The sequence below is a fragment of the Corythoichthys intestinalis genome, chromosome 14, assembly GCF_030265065.1.
Source record: "Corythoichthys intestinalis isolate RoL2023-P3 chromosome 14, ASM3026506v1, whole genome shotgun sequence".
NCBI lineage: Eukaryota > Metazoa > Chordata > Actinopteri > Syngnathiformes > Syngnathidae > Corythoichthys > Corythoichthys intestinalis.
Window position 1 is genome coordinate 36981545 of NC_080408.1, and position 18028 is coordinate 36999572.

Below are 18028 nucleotides of genomic sequence, written 5' to 3' on the forward strand. Positions count from 1 at the left end.
ATGACAGTACAATGACATGCCCACTTATTGTGTTTTATGGAGTTTTGCCGCCCTCCGCTGGCGCTTGGGTGCGACTGATTTTATAGGCTTCAGCACCCATGAGCATTGTGTAAGTAATTATTGACATCAACAATGGCGGGCTAATAGTTTATTTTTTGATTGAAAATTTTACAAATTTTATTAAAACGAAAACATTCAAAGGGGTTTTAATATAAAATTTCTATAAGCGGTACTAACATTTATCTTTGAAGAACTACAAGTCTTTCTATCCATGGAGCGCTTTAACAGAATGTTAATAATGTTAATGCCATCTTGTTGATTTATTGTTATAATAAACAAATACAGTCCTTATGTACCGTATGTTGGATGTATGTATCCATCTTGTGTCTTATCTTTCCATTCCAACAATAATTTACAGAAAAATATGGCATATTTTATAGATGATTTGAATTGCGACTAATTACGATTAATTTTTAAGCTGTAATTAACTCGATCAAAAATTGTAATCGTTTGACAGCCCTAATTTATTTTTCAAATGTATCATTTAATATAGTTTTTTTTTTAAATCCATTTTTAAATTTGTTCAAAATATGTTGTGTTGCACTTGTTAAAATAAAGCCACCTTGTTAAACAACCATTACCTGCACTGAATTGGAATACACAGAATTACAGTACACGGCTTTAGAGAACACTGAACACGTGTATGCATAATGACATAATTTTAAATGAGTGGGCCGGTCTGAGGCATGAAATTCCAGGGCCGAAAATGAGTCCCACTCCGGCCCTGGTTGGAAGTAGAATGTTTTGAACAGCGTCCAGCTTGAAAGCGCCAGTGTAGATCTATCTCACCATACACCTTAAATCGAAACCAGCTGCAGACAATAAATTAAGGATGTGCTTTAAACCTAAGGCTCTATCTAAAACATTGTGTTTGTTCTAATTACTTTGTTGATCATTCGTGGACAAAATTATAACAACCTTTGCAGCCTGTGTTAACGTGAGGTGTAGATTGATACATCGGCCACTTGAGTGACCAAAAGGAGGTGAAATTACAAATAATATTACAGTTGTCGAATGCAGAAGGGCTGATATGGATTTTGTTGTTACAAGGAAATACTACAAGGTATGTACATACTGGACTGTCTCAGAAAATTAGAATACACAATATTCTAATTTTCTGAGACAGTCCTGTACATTAATCCACCATTTAAAGCAGGGGTGTCCAAACTTTTTGCAAAGGGGACCAGGTTTGGCGTGGTAAAAATGTGGGGGGCCGACCTTGGCTGACGTCCTTTACATAGAACAATATACAGGACTGTCTCAGAAAATTAGAATATTGTGTATTCTAATTTTCTGAGACAGTCCAGTATAAACAAAAATAGAATGTCATTCATTTTTATTGCAGATATTGATTGCAATAAAACATTTGGACAACATGATTCCATTTCTTGTTTTATTTAAAATGATTGGCGCAATGGCAAAACAGGTCAATAAATCACGATTTATAAAATTATTAGAAAAAATATTAACTAGGTGGCGCATAAGTCGAGCCTTCCATCACTAAAGTAGAACGCACGTAGTCTTGATATAAGTCCATAGACGTACAGTAAGTGTTGTTGTGAGGCACATCGATTTGTCTTCCCTTGCCTAACAGCGTTTTCCACCTGTAAACAAATGAACATAAAACTTGTAGCACTTGCATTTACAGGACAATAGTTTATTTGAACATTTCCAGTCTGGCTTTTGAGCTCATCATAGCACTGAAACTGCATTAGTCAAAGTAACTAATGACTTGTTACGAGCCGCTGACGTTGGATTAGTCTCGATCCTGGTTCTGTTGGACCCGAGTGCAGCCTTTGACACAATCGACCGTAATATCTTATTGCAGAGACTAGAATGTGACATAGGCATTAGAGGAGCAGCCCTCTGCTGGTTTAAATCATATTTACTGTATCTAATAGGTACCAGTATGTCAATGTAAACCAGCAATCATCACCGTACTCTAGAGTTAGTTATGGTGTGCAGCAAGGATCGGTCCTCGGGCCCATCTTGTTTACGCTGTATATGCTTCCTCTAGCTAATATTATCAGAAAACATAGCATTAACTTTCATTGCTACGCTGATGACACACAACTGCATTTATCAATTAAACCTGAGCAGATCAGGCAAGTGGACAAACTAAGCACCTGCGTCCGAGATATAAATACCTGGATGAGCACTAACTATCTTCTACTTAACCCTGAAAAGACAGAAGTCCTTATAATAGGCCCAAAAAGTGTGACTCTTTAGCTGCCCAGATAGTCACTCTGGACAATGTAAGTGTAGCCTCGAGCACCACAGTTAAAAACCTAGGAGTTTTATTCGACCCTGACTTATCGTTCAAAGCTCACATTAAACAAACTTGCAGAACGGCCTTCTTTCACCTGCGCAACATAGTCAAAATTAGAACAATTTTATCTAAAAGCTATGCAGAAAAATTAATTCACACGTTCGTTACATCGAGATTGGATTACTGTAACTCCCTACTTGCAGCTTGTCCTAAAAGTTCTCTAAAAGGTCTTCAGCTAGTCCAAAATGCAGCAGCAAGACTTTTAACAGGAACCAATAGAAGAGAGCACATCACCCCTGTGCTCCAGGCCCTTCACTGGCTTCCAGTCGAGTTTAGAATTAAATTTAAAATCCTCCTTCTTACATTTAAGACCATTAATGGGTTGGGGCCATCTTATCTCACTGATGCTCTCGTTCCATACCGCAACAACAGAACACTCCGCTCTCAGAATGCAGGTCTACTGGTAGTTCCCAGGGTTTCTAAAAGTACTGTTGGAGCTAGAGCCTTTAGCCACAAAGCCCCTGTTTTATGGAATCAGCTTCCAGCTAATATTAAAGAAGCCGAGACAGTCTGCACATTTAAGATTAGATTAAAAACGTTCCTATTCGACAAAGTTTATGGTCAGGCTAGTTGAAGTCGGAGTAGACTCACAGTTTAGTCTAAGCTGCACTAGAAGCTATAATGCTGGGGGAAGTACAGCCACTGAGCTCTAGCTCCTTTCTCTCACTCTACCTACCACTTGTCTTACTTTATTTCTATTTTCCAATGCTAATATCTAGTTGTCTAGTCTCTTCATCACTAGTCACCTGGTGTCCTCTTTCCCTCCTCCCCTCTGGGAAAGGGCTATTTTTCAGCTGCAGCCTCCTGACTGTCCGGACCCCTGGCTGGATGGACCTCCTCGTTGCTACCCCCGTCTCATCTGGCTAGATGGACCTCTTCTTGTTCCTTTACTCCACTGCATCTTTACGGACTGTAACTTCGCCTGCTAATTCCCATTAGCAGTCCTGGGGCTTCCTGTCTATCCGTCCTGGGAGTGGATCTCTCCTGACTGTGGTACTCCCCAAGGTTTCTCATTTTCTCCCAAAGACTCTGGCGTTTTTGGAGTTTTTCCTTGCCGACATGGAGGGTCTAAGGATAGGGGATACCCAGGACTTGAACTTTATTTATTCATCTTTGTTGCTTCATTTGCCGTTTCTGATTGTGTATCATATTGCCTCTGCAAAACCCTTCGAGACAACCTTGTTGTGATTCAGGGCTATACAAATAAAATTGAATTGAATTGAATTATGCATTTACATAATTGTGCTATCCTACATGTACTGATTAGCAACAGGGTAGCAGCAGATTGCATGTGTTGCAGCCAAAGTAGTTGTAGTAAATGAAATTAAACATCATCATAATTACAATCGTCAAGTCGTTTCATGCACAAGATTTTAGCTTTAGTATTTTTTGAGCACCAGACACATACAATGCAGGGATAGGAAGAACATACCTTCCATAACACTAGCGGCAACATGGCTACATAAACACCCGGTTTTTGTGGTGGCACGGGCTTGGTTCCACATCTGCATTCATGAACATGTTGTCCTCCCATGTTATGATGATGGCAGATGGATGCGGTATTTCCAATTTGCCTTTTTTGAGGGATTTTGATGAATAATGTTACTCCAGATATACTGCTGTTTTGAATAAAGAAAGTGTAAAACGGAAGTTGCTGCCTCTTCTGAAGACCGTACACAAGAAAGCCCGAAAACAATTTACTTAAGACATGTCAACAAAGCACATGGATTACTGGAACCATGTCCTATGGTCTGATGAGACGGGCAGGTTTTTTTGTGTACCGTCTTCAGAAGAGGCTTCCTCCTGGGGTGACAGCCATGCACACCAATTTGATGTAGAGTGCGACGTATGGTCTGAGCACTAACAGGCTGACCCCCCACCTCTTCAATCTCTGCAACAATGCTGGCAGCATTCCTGTAACGAGTCACATGACATTTTGGAGGGAAATGACAAGTAGTACTCAATTTGGACATTTAGGGATGTACGTAGTTATTAAGGGGTGTACTCACTTTGTTGCCAGAGGTTTAGATATTAATGGCTATATTTTGAGTTATTTGAGGGGAAAATAAATTAACTCTGTTATATAAGCTGCACACAGACTCCTTTTCATTGTGTCAAAGTGTCATTTTGTCAGTGTTGTCCCATGAAAAGATATACCGTATTGGCCCGAATATAAGATGGTGGTTTTTGCATTGAAATAAGACTGAAAAAGAGGGGGTCCTCTTATATTCGCGGTCTAGACATTATACCCATTCACGACGCTAGATGGTGCCAGATATCATTGAAGTGATGTTCTGTCATGACAGATCTCAACTACTCTCAAGTTTAACCAGTTTGCATTATTTTATTGCAATGTTTTTCCTTATTCAGATTTGTTTCAAGACTACAGTTACAGTTAGACTTCACTTTGATGGTTAATGCAGTTATTGCAATTTTGTTGTTTTATCACAATAGATTGGTTTATTTACATTTCAAAAACCAGAAGCCATTCATTTACGAATTTGATTGCACTTTAGTTTACATATTTAAATTTTCAGATATTAAGATTTGAATGAAGCAAAATAACATGCTTTTTCTCTCAAATATATTGTTATAATCGTTTGTTTCGGATGTACTTTAATTATTTTCTGTATAAAAATTAATTTGGTGTTCAAAAAGTCTTTTTTCAAACTTGAGTCTGGAAAAAGAGCGGGTCGTCTTATAATCAGGGCCGTCTTTTATTCGGGCCAATACGGTACTTAAAGATCTGCAGAAATGCAAGGGGTGTACACACTTTTGTGATACACTGTACATCCATATTAGAATATAACTACGATACTGTATATTATTCAAATGAATTACATCATAATTTTTTTTCCCGACCACCCTTCATTTGAGGTATCTAAAAGCTGATTGGATATAGCTGTGCGATGCCCTCCCATCATAGTGCATGTTTACATACATTGGGGGAATACAACATTAAAGCATGAGAGGGCGTGTTAGGTGCTACATCCATCACAGTGGCTGACAGCACGCCAGCCTGGCTGCTTTCGACCTTGACCCCCCCTCCCTCCCCCCAGTCCCTTTTTTTTTTTTTTTTTAAACCAAGGTTGGTTGACTAGTTTCAACATTGACCACACAAGGTCCCCACATCCATGTTGTCACTCCGATAGACCAGGATTTGTGCAGCCAAAGGATTTTATTCTCAATATATCTTCAGGCCATTCATTTGTCAATAAACTATCATATAATGAGAAACAAATTCTCAATGCATTAATTTATTGTGTTATTTTGTCAAAATGTCATATTAGGGCTAGTCAGTGATGATTTGTCTGACAATAAATAAACCTCCAGTACCACAGACATGCGCAGTGAATGTGAATGGATGTGTTTTTCCACAAAGTATACTGCAATAACTGTAGTTGGCACATCTATATCACTGCCGTCCACAAGGATGCTCACTGAGACGTTTTTATGAACCCATTCTAAGCAGGAATTACGAGTGAGACAATAATGCTTGTGTTTACTTTGTAAATTGCCGCAACAACGCTTCTGTTTTAATGGACACCATTACACAACAACTGTAAATAATTATGGGGAATTTGCTTGGGTGTTCTTACAGTTTATTTGGACTGTTTTTGAGCTACTTCCATGCTATGATAAATGCCTATTAAGCATAAAACAGTACAACTTAGAATACAGCTGTCTAAAGTTCACAAATCAGCCCTACATTAATAGAGCGCTTGTCTATTGAGGAACTCCAGCTGTAACCTATTTCTGACAGCGAGGGACACACAACTTGCGAGCTAGTTCAGCACAAAGGACAGCTCCTTGTGACTCATTGAGCTATAACATCACAGAAAACACTTTTTGTCGCGTCCCTTCCTTGCAAAGTACGGTGAAACGACAACCCAGGGAAGGATTTGACAAAACAATGAACTTCAGCAGACCTTAGCCGTTGGTGAGTCATACAAATAGAGAGACAGAGGGGAGAAACAGTGTGTTTGTTACCATGAGGGATATGAATCAGCCTCAGGGGGGGAATGGCTGGAAATGAAGTTGTGGAGTGACATCTTGCCAGCAGCAGCAGCAGGAACAGAAAATTTTACTTTAAGTACAAAGTATTTGTACTGAAGTTACTTTACTTGCCACCAGTCAAACAACAAAACATTGCTTCCTTGACACCCAGTTGCCATGAGCGCATCTCAAACAAAAATCAAATTGAGATTTGATCAGTTCATCACACGTTCAGCTGATGACGGCATAGTTGCCGAGGGAAGTGTTTGCCCAGGCCAACGAGATGCCTCAGCAGGCCCTTGACATGACGGACCAAACCTGCATCAACTCCGGTTGTCTTTAAATAGTGATAGTGCCTTTACTTGCCAGATGTTTCCTCTGTAAGTATGCATCCTCTGTATGTGGCCGCTAAGGGCATGAATTGGAAGAACCTTTGGATTATCTTCCAGCAAAAGATACTAGTATGTGACGGTGGGAGGCAGTTCACATCCAAACTGCAGCCTGGAAAGACACTTATGTTCAAGCTTCTCACTAGTTGCATGAATCAACTTCATTTCAAGATGAACCAAGTCCAAGGAGTGATATATGTCGTGCATTTGCTCTTGCATACCATATAAGATTAAAAAAAATGTACACCAAGACAAACTATCACTTGCATTGCTCAAATTGACTCAACACCTACAATGATCACACCTAAATAACTGAGGTCAAATGCTGCTCTTCTGAGGTAAGGGAGGTAAGAACTGGTGCCACTTAAGCAACCACCCAAAGTGAAATAACTTCATGCAGTGGGGCTACAGCCAAGGCCTTTTACAAGAAAGGGCTCGTATCCAGTTGTGGATTTAACATGAATGAGTTTGCTTCAAGCCAGAAAAAACAGTGTACATACACGAAGCAACAGTCCAAGAAAGGTGACGTTAAAAAAATGAAAGGCTTTATACAGGTCTGCAGTAAGTGGATATATGAGGGTGTGTACTGTGTGTGAGACTACGTGTGTGAGTGACGTGTGAGTATATTTGTGTTGTTCTTTTTGTGAACATGTGAGAACTTGTGTTTGTGTTGTCTAGGAGTGTACATGAGCGCATGCATGCAAGTGAGTGTACAGTACTTGTTTGTGTACGAGTTGGGGTGGGTGTACGTGTGTGGACAGTAGATGTTTAACCCTTTGAAGTCCAATCCATTTTGACAGGGTGATGCTGGCAGACATGACACCCAATCAAAATGGGAGTGGATATCTAGCATCGTCAATAGCATTGAAAGAGGCGTATTCACCGCCAGACCTCACAGTTGAAATGAATTGGACATCTCTCATTGTCAATGGCAGTACAATGGAAAACAAAAATCAACTTTAGAGTCTTATTGAGGGCCATAACCTTTTGTTGTCTACTCATTTTAATATTATTTAGTTTTTATATATCATTTTATTAATTAAAATGTATTCATTACATATAGAGATATATAATGATAGATAGATAGATAGATAGATAGATAGATAGATAGATAGATAGATAGATAGATAGATAGATAGATAGATAGATAGATAGATAGATAGATAGATAGATGGATGGATGGATGGATGGATGGATGGATGGATGGATGGATGGATGGATGGATGGATGGATGGATGGATGGATGGATGGATGGATGGATGGATGGATGGATGGATGGATGGATGGATGGATGGATGGATGGATGGATGGATGGATGGATGGATGGATGGATGGATGGATGGATGGATGGATGGATGGATGGATGGATGGATGGATGGATGGATAGATAGATAGATAGATAGATAGATAGATAGATAGATAGATAGATAGATAGATAGATAGATAGATAGATAGATAGATAGATAGATAGATAGATAGATAGATAGATAGATAGATAGATAGATAGATAGATAGATAGATAGATAGATAGATAGATAGATAGATAGATGGCGGCACAGTGGCAGAGTGGTTAGCACGTCCGCCTCACAGTTCTGAGATCAAGGGTTCCTGCGAGGAGTTTGCATGTTCCCCAGGTGCCTGTGTGGGTTTTCTCTGGGTACTCCGGTTTCCCCACATCCCAAAAACATGCATGGTAGGTTGATCAAACACCTTAAATTGTCCCTAGATATGAGTGGGTGTGGGAATGGTTGACTGCGATTGGCTGGCAACAAATTCAGGGTTTAACTGTGTGTAGTTAGCTGGGCTTGGCTACAGCTGTGAAAATGAATGAATGTATAGAGAAACATATTAGTGCTATCAGCGATTAAACCTTTCAAGCTTGATTAATCGCTTGTTTTATACACTTTTTTCGTATAGAAATTCCTTGATTTTTTTTTGTCGCATTATGTAGGCACACTTACACTATATGTTACTGTGGACTTCAAGTCTTTATGGTGTTATTTATTTATTTTTATTTATTTATCTTTTTAACCCAAAACAGTCACTCGCTCTATAAATGATAAAATGTATAAGTGTGCCTGTACAAATTTGGATAATGTGCGTGTTTAAGTGTGATGTGAGTGCAGTGTGTTTTTGCTTAAGTGTACGAGATCGCGTATGCGTTTGTGGGAGAGCACCCGTACTGCGCACGTTTGTGAATGAACTGTAGCTACCTGTGTAAACGTGTGTGCGCGCGTGCTCACCGTCCTCCACAGTTTCTGCGTCCTGACAGAAGTGGCTGTTACAATGAGGTGCGAGACGGACACCATGAGCCCAAAGAGCACAGCCAGCAAAGTGCGGACGGGCAGCAGCGCGTAGGCGACAAAGGTGACCAGGACCAGCTGCCACACACCCTGATCGGGCGACGTCTGAGGCTCAGAGCCGGTGACTCCCAGCGAGAAGGGACAGCACAAGAAGGCGAAGGTGAAACCGAAGAGCAGGCTCAGGTTGACGATCTGCTGCAACTGGGTCACCTGCAGGTACTTGACGTTGGTGACGATGAAGAGCGACGTGAAGACGACGCAGTGCACCGGGTGCGAGCCCTTGGAGATGGTAAGGTGACCGGGGCCGCCGAGGAGCTCCGCGCCGGCCAGTGCCGACGACATGACGATAAGCACGGCGAGAGCCTTGAGCGTGGACGTCTGCTCCAGCTTCAGGTTATAGTTTTGGAAGAGAGACTCCAGCTCCTTACAGTCGAACTCGTCCTCGCAGGCGATGCTGCTCACGGGGAAGCCCGGCGGACACGGACTTCTCTTCCGCCGGCTTCGGACTTTCTCAAACGGCGCGTCCTCCATGTCGGGGCCATTCATAAACTGAAGATGTAATCTGTTTCTGGTTGTTGTTGCTCTGCTTCCTTCTTCTGTTTGCTGGCGAGAGCGCACTTTATCCACAACGAGGCACTGGGAGCTTCATCTCAATACACCAATAAAAATATAGACCCCCTACAAAAAAAGAAAATGGGAAAAAGGAGCGACGTCCACTTGCAACTTACCGGGGCTCAGCTGGGATCACGCGTGCGCAGTGCAGCCGACGTAAAGACTCAAGACGATGAGAATAATGGGACTGTCCACACATCGTCCCCTTTCCCTCTCTCTCTCTTCCTCCGCCACCTACACGCCTTTCCGTCATTACAACAATTGTATTTGCTCCACATCGCTTGCTCCCTGCATGCTCGCATCATCCACGCTTAAACATGTGGACTGAAAAAAGTCACTATGCCTCCATATGGTATCCCTGAGCAGATTTGAATTTTTAGGGGCCTGTCAATGACATAAATAATAAAACCTTTTGTTGTAGTATTCCCCCTGGTAAGATTATAATGACTATAATAGAGGAGCATAATATAAAATGACTGGGATCAAACTATACGCATCATTGAATAGAATGTAATATCTATGCCTACTAGAAAATATATTTTTTAAAATCATTTATAAGTTCCTAGTTTACGATATGTGGTTAAGTTGGTTCCACAAAGTCTGATAACATTTTTTTTTTCAGGTGAAACAACAAATTTGACTTGTCAAGCTTCAAAAGTAGTGTATTGAGGCCGGGGTAGGTGCATGTAAAAGCCTCCACAAATACCAAATTCCTTATTTCAAGCCACCCCTGAACCAGTGACAACGTCGGAAGCGCTGCCTAGTCTAAAGAGAAAAACAACTTCACTGCTGCTCAATGCTACCAATTCTATAGGCTGTTTTCAAGAGAAGGATGACAGACACAAGGCAGATCAAGTTGATCGCAAAATATAGAAAGTTGGTCATGATATATAACCCGCTTAAAGTACAATATGTACAGTGGTATGAAAAAGTATCTCAACCTTTTGGAAGTACTCACATTTCTGCATAAAATCACCATCAAATGTGATCTGATCTTTGGCAAACTCCCCTTATCATTCACATATAGCAGCTTCAAATTGTCTCAAGGTATGTTGTTGAACAGTATTTCCTACGATGTGTGTAGTTTTACACGAACAGAGAATTTGGGTCATTCTAGTGGAAAAACTGAATTTACGGTTGTAACCGACACCCTCTAAAATCTTTGATACTGTGTCAAAAAACAACTCGAGTAAGTTGATTTTTTTTTTAAGCTGATCTCATGTTATTTGAAAAAAGCAGGGTGAGTGAATTCGCAATTGCCTGATGATGATAATATATGTATGTATATATATATATATATATATATATATATATATATATATATATATATATATATATATATATATATATATATATTAGGGGTGTCAAACAATTAAAATTTTTAATCGAGTTAATAACAGCTTAAAAATTAATTAATCGTAATTAATCGCAATTAATCGCAATTCAAACCATCAATAAAATATGTCATATTTTTCTGTAAATTATTGTTGGAATGGAAAGATAAGACACAAGATGGATATATACATTCAACATACGGTACATAAGTACTGTATTTCTTTATTATAACAATAAATCAACAAGATGGCATTACCGTTATTAACATTCTGTTAAAGCGATCCATGGATAGAAAGACTTGTAGTTCTTAATAGATAAATGTTAGTACAAGTTATAGAAATTTTATATTAAAACCCCTCTTCATGTTTTCATTTTAATAAAATTTGTAAAATTTTCAGTCATAAAACAAACTAGTAGCTCGCCATTGTTGATGTCAATAATTACTTACACAATGCTCATGGGTGCTGAAGCCTATAAAATCAGTCGCACCCAAGCGCCAGCAGAGGGTGGCAAAACTCCGAAAATCACAACAAGAGCGGGGCATTTGTGCGTTAATTGCGTCAAATATTTTAACGGGATTAATTAAAAAAATTAATTACCGCTCGTTAACGCAATAATTTTGACATACATACATACATATATATATATATATATATATATATATATATATATATATATATATATATTAGGGCTGTCAAATTAAAATTCAATTAAAATTTTTAATCGAGTTAATTACAGCTTAAAAATTTATTAATCGTAATTAATCGCAATTAATCACAATTCAAACCATCTATAAAATATGCCATATTTTTCTGTAAATGATATATATATTCTGTAAAATAAATTGTTGGAATGGAAAGATAAGACACAAGATGGATATATACATTCAACATACGGTACATAAGGACTGTAGTGGTCATTTCACTCTACTGTCATTTAAATCTGTCTATGCTGTCCTCACTTCAAAGCGTCTACTTTTTCCAAAGCTAGACAGCTAGTGAACGACGCCTTAATAATCAAACTTCTTCCTTTTTCATCTGATTTATTAATAAAATGGCCTCAAATCATTGTCCTCTTTAGACCGTAGTAAAACTACCAAAAAAAGTACACAAGCATTGCATTAGCAACAACGTTAGTTTAGCACGCTATACAGGTTCACTAAACATAAACAAAAAGCGTCTCATACAAAAAATATAACATTTCGCTTACTAACATAATATGTACATTCTTTACAACAACCATACTTACGGACAAATCTTGTCCAAGGATCATATAAGCACAACATTACAACGTAGGCGTCAGCCCGAGACGTCGTGCAGCCATATTGAACTGGCAAGAAAGCAATAAACCATGTCGCAAAGCGACCACAAGAGTTCGCTGTTAGACAGCACAAAAAACCTTGCTGTAAAACATACCAAAAGGCAGAATACTGTCTGAGCGGGACATGTGCGTTAATTGCGTCAAATATTTTAACGTGATTAATTAAAAAAATTAATTACCGCGCGTTAACGCGATAATTTTGACAGCCCTAATATATATATATATATATATATATATATATATATATATATATATATATATATATATATATATATATATATATACATTATATAAAGCATTTGTATTCGCAAGAATAGAATATGGAATTTCCCACATTTCTGCATAAAATCACCATCAAATGTGATCTGATCTTTGTCAAAATCACACAGATGAAAATACAGTGTCTGCTTTAATTAAAACCACCCAAATATTTCTATGTTTGCATATTTTATTGAGGATACCATGACAATGACAGAAGGGGGAAATAGGTAAGTGAACCCTCTGCCTAAGAAGACTTAAAGAGCAATTGAAACCAATTTTTACCAAACAATTTAAGTCAGGTGTGTGCCCAATCACTGAAGAGCAGTTTAAAGCTGCTCTGCCCATATAAAACGTACACCTGGTAAGAAATGTCTTGATGAGAAGCATTGTCTGATGTGCATCATGGCTCAGTCAAAAGAGCTGTCTGAAGACCTGCAATCAAGAATTGTTGATTTGCATAAAGCTGGGAAAAGATACAAAATCATTTCTAAAAGTCTGGATGTTCATCACTCGACAGTCAGGGAAGTTGTCTACAAATGGAAAGAGTTTGGCACTATTGCTTCTCTCCCAAGGAGTGGCCATCCACTAAAGATAACCCCAAGAATTCAGCGCAGAATACCCAGAGAGGTAAAAAAAGAACCCTAGAGTGTCTGTTAAAGACTTACAGTAATCAGTGGCACAGTTCAATATATCTCTGTGCACACATCAACTATATGTAAAACTATGGCCAACAATGGTGTTCATGGGAGGACTCCACGGAGGAAGCCACTGCTGTCTAAAAAACATTGTTGTTTGTTTAATGTTCACAAAAAGGAACTTGAACACTCCGCAGAGGTTTTGGCAAAATATTATGTGGACTAATGAAACCAAAGTTAAATTGCTTGGGAGTAACACACAACATGATGCAAGGAGGAAAAATAGAACAGCTCACCAACATCACCACCTCATCCCTACCGTGAAGCATGGTGGAGGGAGCATCATGACTCGGGACTGTTTTGCTTGCTCAGGGCCTGGACATCTTGCAATCATTAATGGAAGAATGAATTCAAAGGTTTATCAAGATGTTTTGCAGGAAAACTTGAGGCCTTTTGTCAGACCGTTGAAGCTAAAAAGAGGATGGATGCTGCAACAAGACAATCATCCAAAACACAGAAGTAAATCCACTTCAGAATCCTTTCAGAAGAACAAAATACACATTCTGGATAGGCCAAGTCAAAGTCCAGACTTGAACCCAATTGAGATGCTGTGGCATGACCTAAAGACAGCGATTCATGCCAGACATCCCAGGAATCTGACTGAACTACAGCAATTTTGTAGAGAGGAATGCGCCAAGATTAGTCCTGATCCATGTGCCAGACTGATCTGCAGCTACAGGAAGCATCTGGTTGAAGTTATTGCTACCAAAGGGTACAAAATATTAAATGTGATGGTTCACTTACTTATTTTTCCCCCTTCTGCCATTGTTTGCATACTATCCTCATTAAAATATGAAAACCTATAAATATTTGGGTGGTTTTAGTTAAAGCAGACATTGTTGTTGTTGTTGTTTTTTATCCGTGTGATTTTGACAAAGATCAGATCACATTTGTTGGTGATTTTATGCAGAGATGTGAGAAATTAAAGATTCTTTGAGGTTCAGATTCTTTTACATACCACTGTATTAGGTTTATTAGCAGCACAATTGAGGGGATACCAACCCACTGATAAACCCCAAGCACCTCTCATCAAAGTAATGAGTTTTCTTGCAAATCGGGGATAGCACACATAGACGGATCGCGGTAAATAGACTTTCTGTGTTGGCAAAACCACCACCATCATTCATTCATTACCACAGTTAGAGATTACTCAGCATGCAGTCACAAGATGAGGGCGGAACAAAGTTGACAGATGGATGTCCATGCACAAGTCCAGCCATGCTACAAGGACATTCGCATGCCTTCTGTTCCCCCCACCTTCCCTTTCCCGCTTATCCAACTCTGCTGCTCGATGAGAACAGAGAGAAATAGACGTGAAAAAGCAGCCGAGTTTTAAAATTAAACATATATTTTTTATTATTATTATTCATTTATTTTACGTTTAGTAGTACACTCGAAATAAATCAGAGAGAAAAATAACTGTATTACATTTCATAGACAGAAGTGGCGCCCTGCTGTATTAATAATGTGACCCCTGTGTGACTGTTAAAGTCAAGTAATTCATTAGGGCCAAACCAGTGTGACTGAGGAGATGTAAGTGAATATAATCTTCTTATCCTCAAATCTTCAAAACAAAACAAAAAAAAATGTAAAACAAAAACATTGTCATAGAATGTCAGCAAATTCAGTGTTGACTTTTACAACACATTCTTCCATTAAAATAAATTATAATTGAGTTGGAAATTGTTGCATTTATGAAGAGAAGTGACTGCCAGACTAGTTGGTATAATTTGATGTTAGAGAATGCTTGGTTTTTAAAATCAACATTTTTCCATAATATGTACCCTGTGTAAAGGATAATTTTCTAAACTTTTCTATTTGACAAGCATTAATGGGGACATTTTATGGAAACATGCTCTGGCGCTGCCATTTACACGGTGTATGCTAATGGCAGCGTTTTGACAGGGAGACAGTTGTCGTCTGACACAAAGGTGATATGCAAATACAACAAAAGCGTATTGTTATTTTTAGCTACTTGACCGCCACATGATTAATATCACATTGATTTTCTGTCATCATCTGCTCATCATTCGTTTTTGCAGGGGGAATTTCCCAAATACTGTAACTAAGAAAATAAAAAACTGAAGAAAAAAAAAACAATTGCTCAAGACATCTCGGGTTGCTTTGATACAAATGTCACACGTGTGTCACATGTGTTGAAGATGTGACATTCACATGGTCATTTGTGTGTGCACGCTTTCCTGTGATTGACAGGCGGCTCCTGATGTGTCAAGGTAAAGGTGAGCAGGTGGGGGAAGTGTGGAGAGTGGAGCCCACGTATGACACCGAAAAGTGTTATTCCGTGCACCTTGGCTGACTTCAGGTGTACGTACACATTCACACTCTTCCTTGTATCTCCCTTGAGAAAAAAAGACTAGGGAGGCCTGTGAGAGTTCAAGCTCCACACCAAGGACAAAAGACAAGTATAGACTTCCTCTTCCTTTCTATTCCATCTTCATATTGATTACACAAAACTCATTCCTGCTCACTGATAGGCACTAAAAGCAGAACGCCATCTGAATTTTTTAACATATCAGACAGATTTACATTGCAAAACCACCATTTAACAAACAGCATGACGACTCAGTGACTAAAGTGATATGTGAACTGTTTCACCAGAACAAAATGACATGAGAGGCCCTCTGGAAGTAACGTGGGTTTTAAACTAATAATTTTCCAAATGACGTAAGAATAAACTCTCAGCTCAGAAAGTTGACAATCAAAGGTTTGGAGCGACAATGGAGAAAGCTGTTCCATCAAACGTATGCTGCTTGGTACTGAGATGCGGAGATGACATTGGCAGTAGAGAAGCTAAGGCCTCAAGAAGGAGTATAGCAACGGAGCAGGTCAGAGAATTAGCAGGGAGCCTAGTTATGGAGGGCATTATGAGTCAGCAGGATGCTGTCGAGTTGACCGCAGCCACATGCTAGGTGTGTGTGAGGAGCTTTCATTTGTGTGCATCTGAGAACAAACGTAAATCCATGTTCCTTTCTCTATAGAAAGTTTATGGTGCAGCATAAGGTTGTCTCGACATTCATTTGTTTATGTGGTTGAAAACAGAGCCTTATGCTTGCATTTGGCGTGCTTTCTTTTATGCTTTAAAAAAAGGCAAACACAAAAAAATCCTCCCCCCAAACTTTCAGGTTACCTGGTGTCGGAATTATAGGTACCTCGTGCATAGCATTTAACCATCGGGTTTTTTGCAATTTTAAAGTTAGAAATAAGATGCTTTAAGTCACAACCACACAGTACATTCCTATGCAACTCTACGGTTAGTGTCCAAGTTCTGATTTGGGGGCGTGGTTTAGTGATAGGTCCATTGTCTTCAGAAGTTGTCTGATGATCGAATGTTGACCTAATGACTAATTAAGAGTCCACCTCTGTGCAATACAGTACAAACACAGCTGTTCTGTGAATGTCTCTGAAGTCCAAGGAACACACCAGACAGTCTGGAACAATGTTGTGAAAAACCTTAAAGCAGGGTTACTCTACATAAAGATTTCCCAAGCTTTGAAAATCTCACAGAATATTTTTGCACCCAATTTTCCATTTTTTGTTAAAAAAAAAAAAAAAAAAAAAGTTCTGTTTGAGGTTGTAACGAGACAAATTGTGGAAAATAAAGGATATGAATACTTTTTGCAAACTACTGTATTATACTGTACTACAACAAAATTCTGCACAATTACAATGCTGGCCAAAAGTATTGGCACCCCTGCAATTCTTTCAGATAATGCTCAATTTCTCACAGAAAATGGTTGCAATTACAAATGCTTTGGTAGTAATAGCTTCATTTATTTTGCTTGCAATGAAAAATCAAAAGAGAATGGAAAAAAATAAAATCATTTTCATTTCACGCAAAACTGCAAAAATTTACAGCCCCTATTACTTACCTGTGGCACATAACAGGTGGTGGTAATAACTAAATCACACTTGCAGCCAGTTAAAATGGATTAAAGTTGCTCAACCTCTGTCCTGTGTCCTTGTGTGTACCACATTGAGCATGGAGAAAAGAAAGAAGACCAAAGAACAGTCTGAGGACTTGAGAAGCAAAATTGTGAGGAAGCATGGGCAAGATTACTAGTCCATCTCCAAAGACCTGAACGTGTCTACAGTGCGCGGTGTCATCAATAAGGGTAAAGCCCATGGCACTGTGGCTAACCTCCCTAGATGTGGACAGAAAAGAAAAATTGACGAGAGATTTCAGTGGATGGTGGATAAAGAACCTCCAAAAACATCCAAACAAGTTCAAGCTGTCCTGCAGTCCGAGGGTACAACAGTGTCAACCCGCACTATCTGTCGGCGTCTGAATGAAAAGGGACTCTATGGTAGGATACCCAGGAAGACCCCACTTCTGATCCAGAGACATAAAAAAGCCAGGCTAGAGTTTGCCAAACCTTACCTGAGAAAGCCAAAAACGTTTTGGAAGAATGGTCTCTGGTCATCCCTGGTCATCTCTGGTCAGATGAGACAAAAGTAGACTTTTTTTGGGAAAAGGCATCAACATAGAGTTTACAGGGGAAAAAACAAGACCTTCAAAGAAAAGAACACGGTCCCCACAGTCAAACATGGTGGAGGTTCCCTGATGTTTTGGGGTTGCTTTGCTACCTCTGGTACTGGACTGCTTGACCGTGTGCATGGCATTATGAAGTCTGAAGACTACCAATAAATTTTGCAGCATATTGTAGGGCCCAATGTGAGAATGTTGGGTCTCCCTCAGAGCTCAATGAC

The 18028-nt window shown here is 39.2% G+C and overlaps 1 protein-coding gene across 3 annotated transcripts in view; it reads right to left on the minus strand.

Moving 5' to 3' along the window:
• LOC130930005 (adenylate cyclase type 1-like) overlaps window positions 1-9844 on the minus strand; it is a 63075-nt gene extending 53231 nt beyond the window's left edge. For all 3 annotated transcript variants that reach the window (XR_009066977.1, XM_057857665.1, XM_057857664.1), the window contains exon 1: window positions 9018-9844. Coding sequence is in view for 2 of the 3 variants with exons in the window: in XM_057857665.1 (XP_057713648.1) it covers window positions 9018-9623 (606 nt within the window). In the remaining variant the exon portion in view is untranslated. The remainder of the gene's footprint in view (window positions 1-9017) is intronic.
• Window positions 9845-18028: the final 8184 nt, after the last annotated feature.